Source organism: Mustela erminea, chromosome 5 (assembly GCF_009829155.1).
Source record: "Mustela erminea isolate mMusErm1 chromosome 5, mMusErm1.Pri, whole genome shotgun sequence".
NCBI lineage: Eukaryota > Metazoa > Chordata > Mammalia > Carnivora > Mustelidae > Mustela > Mustela erminea.
In genome coordinates this window covers 73785244-73786512 of record NC_045618.1, presented here as the reverse complement: position 1 = coordinate 73786512, position 1269 = coordinate 73785244, and the positions used below count along the sequence as shown (strand labels likewise).

Sequence of the window (1269 nt, the reverse complement as noted above, 5' to 3'; positions counted from 1 at the left end):
ATTCTTTCTTTACTGAACCGGGCTTGGGGCTAAAGCTCCCCATCACCCCTCATGCCATGCTCTGTCAGGAAGACACTGAGGGGATGCCATTGTGTCTCTTTAAAAGTGTAATAGACACAACAACGTACACCAGGGTGCCCTGAACAGCACTGCAAGGATGACCACAAGACTACTTCATTGTTATGTGATTCTACCTTGAAATTACTTATGCTCTGTCTGGGGAACTCTTGGCATCAAACTGTTCTCAATGTCACTAAGGAACACCTGGGTTTGGGGAATGTTACTTCTGATTCCTATGCTCTAGTGGTTTGTATGATTTTTGTTCCAACCACACACTGAGGGACAAACAACCACAGACTGTTCTGGAACCAGAGTGGATCAGGCAGACATGCTCAGCACCCAGGCCCCTGTTCTGCTCAGAGTTTGTGCTCAGCTCCCCCTGCAGTTCCTGTCACTGTGTCGTACATGGCACAATAGTACACAGCTGAATCTGAGGCTTGCACTGAGCCTTTCTCCAAGTGGAAGGATTTGGAATCTTTGCTGTAGGTGGCTTCAAATCCTTTGTTGCTTCCCTTCTCCTTGTCCCTCAGGGCTTTCAGGAGGAGCTCTAGACCTTCTCCTGGATACTGGACATACCAGAAAAGGGCAGGGTACTGTGTTGTTGAAAAAGTACAGTTTATAGTCAGGGAAGCCTCTTCAAAGAGAGTCACTAGGCCTTCCGTCTGAGTCACTGAGTCTCCATGAGTTTGTCCTGGGGAAAAAGAAAAGAGACTTGTGTCACCTTGACATAAAGCTCTTGGATAAAATTATAGTTAGAAATTTTACAGACACAATGGAAGAAAGAATCCAAGTTTTAAGAGGCATTTTACTTACCAAGCATTAAGAGTACCACAGTCACGAAGCCTGGAGAGCACCTCATCTCTGGAGTGTCACCTAAAAAACGTTCTCATCCTTAACATGAAGAAATGTTGGAGTGACAGAAAGATGATCAATGGAAGCCCACATTTCACACAGGAAATGTGATTGTGGTAGGAAGCTGCACCACCTGGTGGACAGGGACTGAAATGCGTGCATGTTGGCCAGAATTCTCCCCAAGTCAGCCATCAGTCTCATCCCTGACTTGATGAGACACGTGTCAATCTTCACGTGGCTCTTGGAAGTCTGAACAACAGCAATCCTGACTTCTCAGGTCTGCTTTGTTCTTAAGACACTACCTGATGTGGAAGTTCCTTAACACAGCCTCCCAGGGCATTTCTTTAGCTGGAGGAT

At 46.2% G+C, this 1269-nt stretch overlaps 1 gene segment (V, D, J or C); it reads right to left on the bottom strand.

Annotated features, from left to right (window-relative positions):
- Positions 1 to 416: 416 nt before the first annotated feature.
- LOC116590185 lies at positions 417 to 963 on the bottom strand. The segment is given in 2 exon segments: positions 417 to 751; positions 874 to 963. Coding segments are annotated over 2 exon segments (381 nt in total).
- Between the last annotated feature and the right edge of the window lie 306 nt (positions 964 to 1269).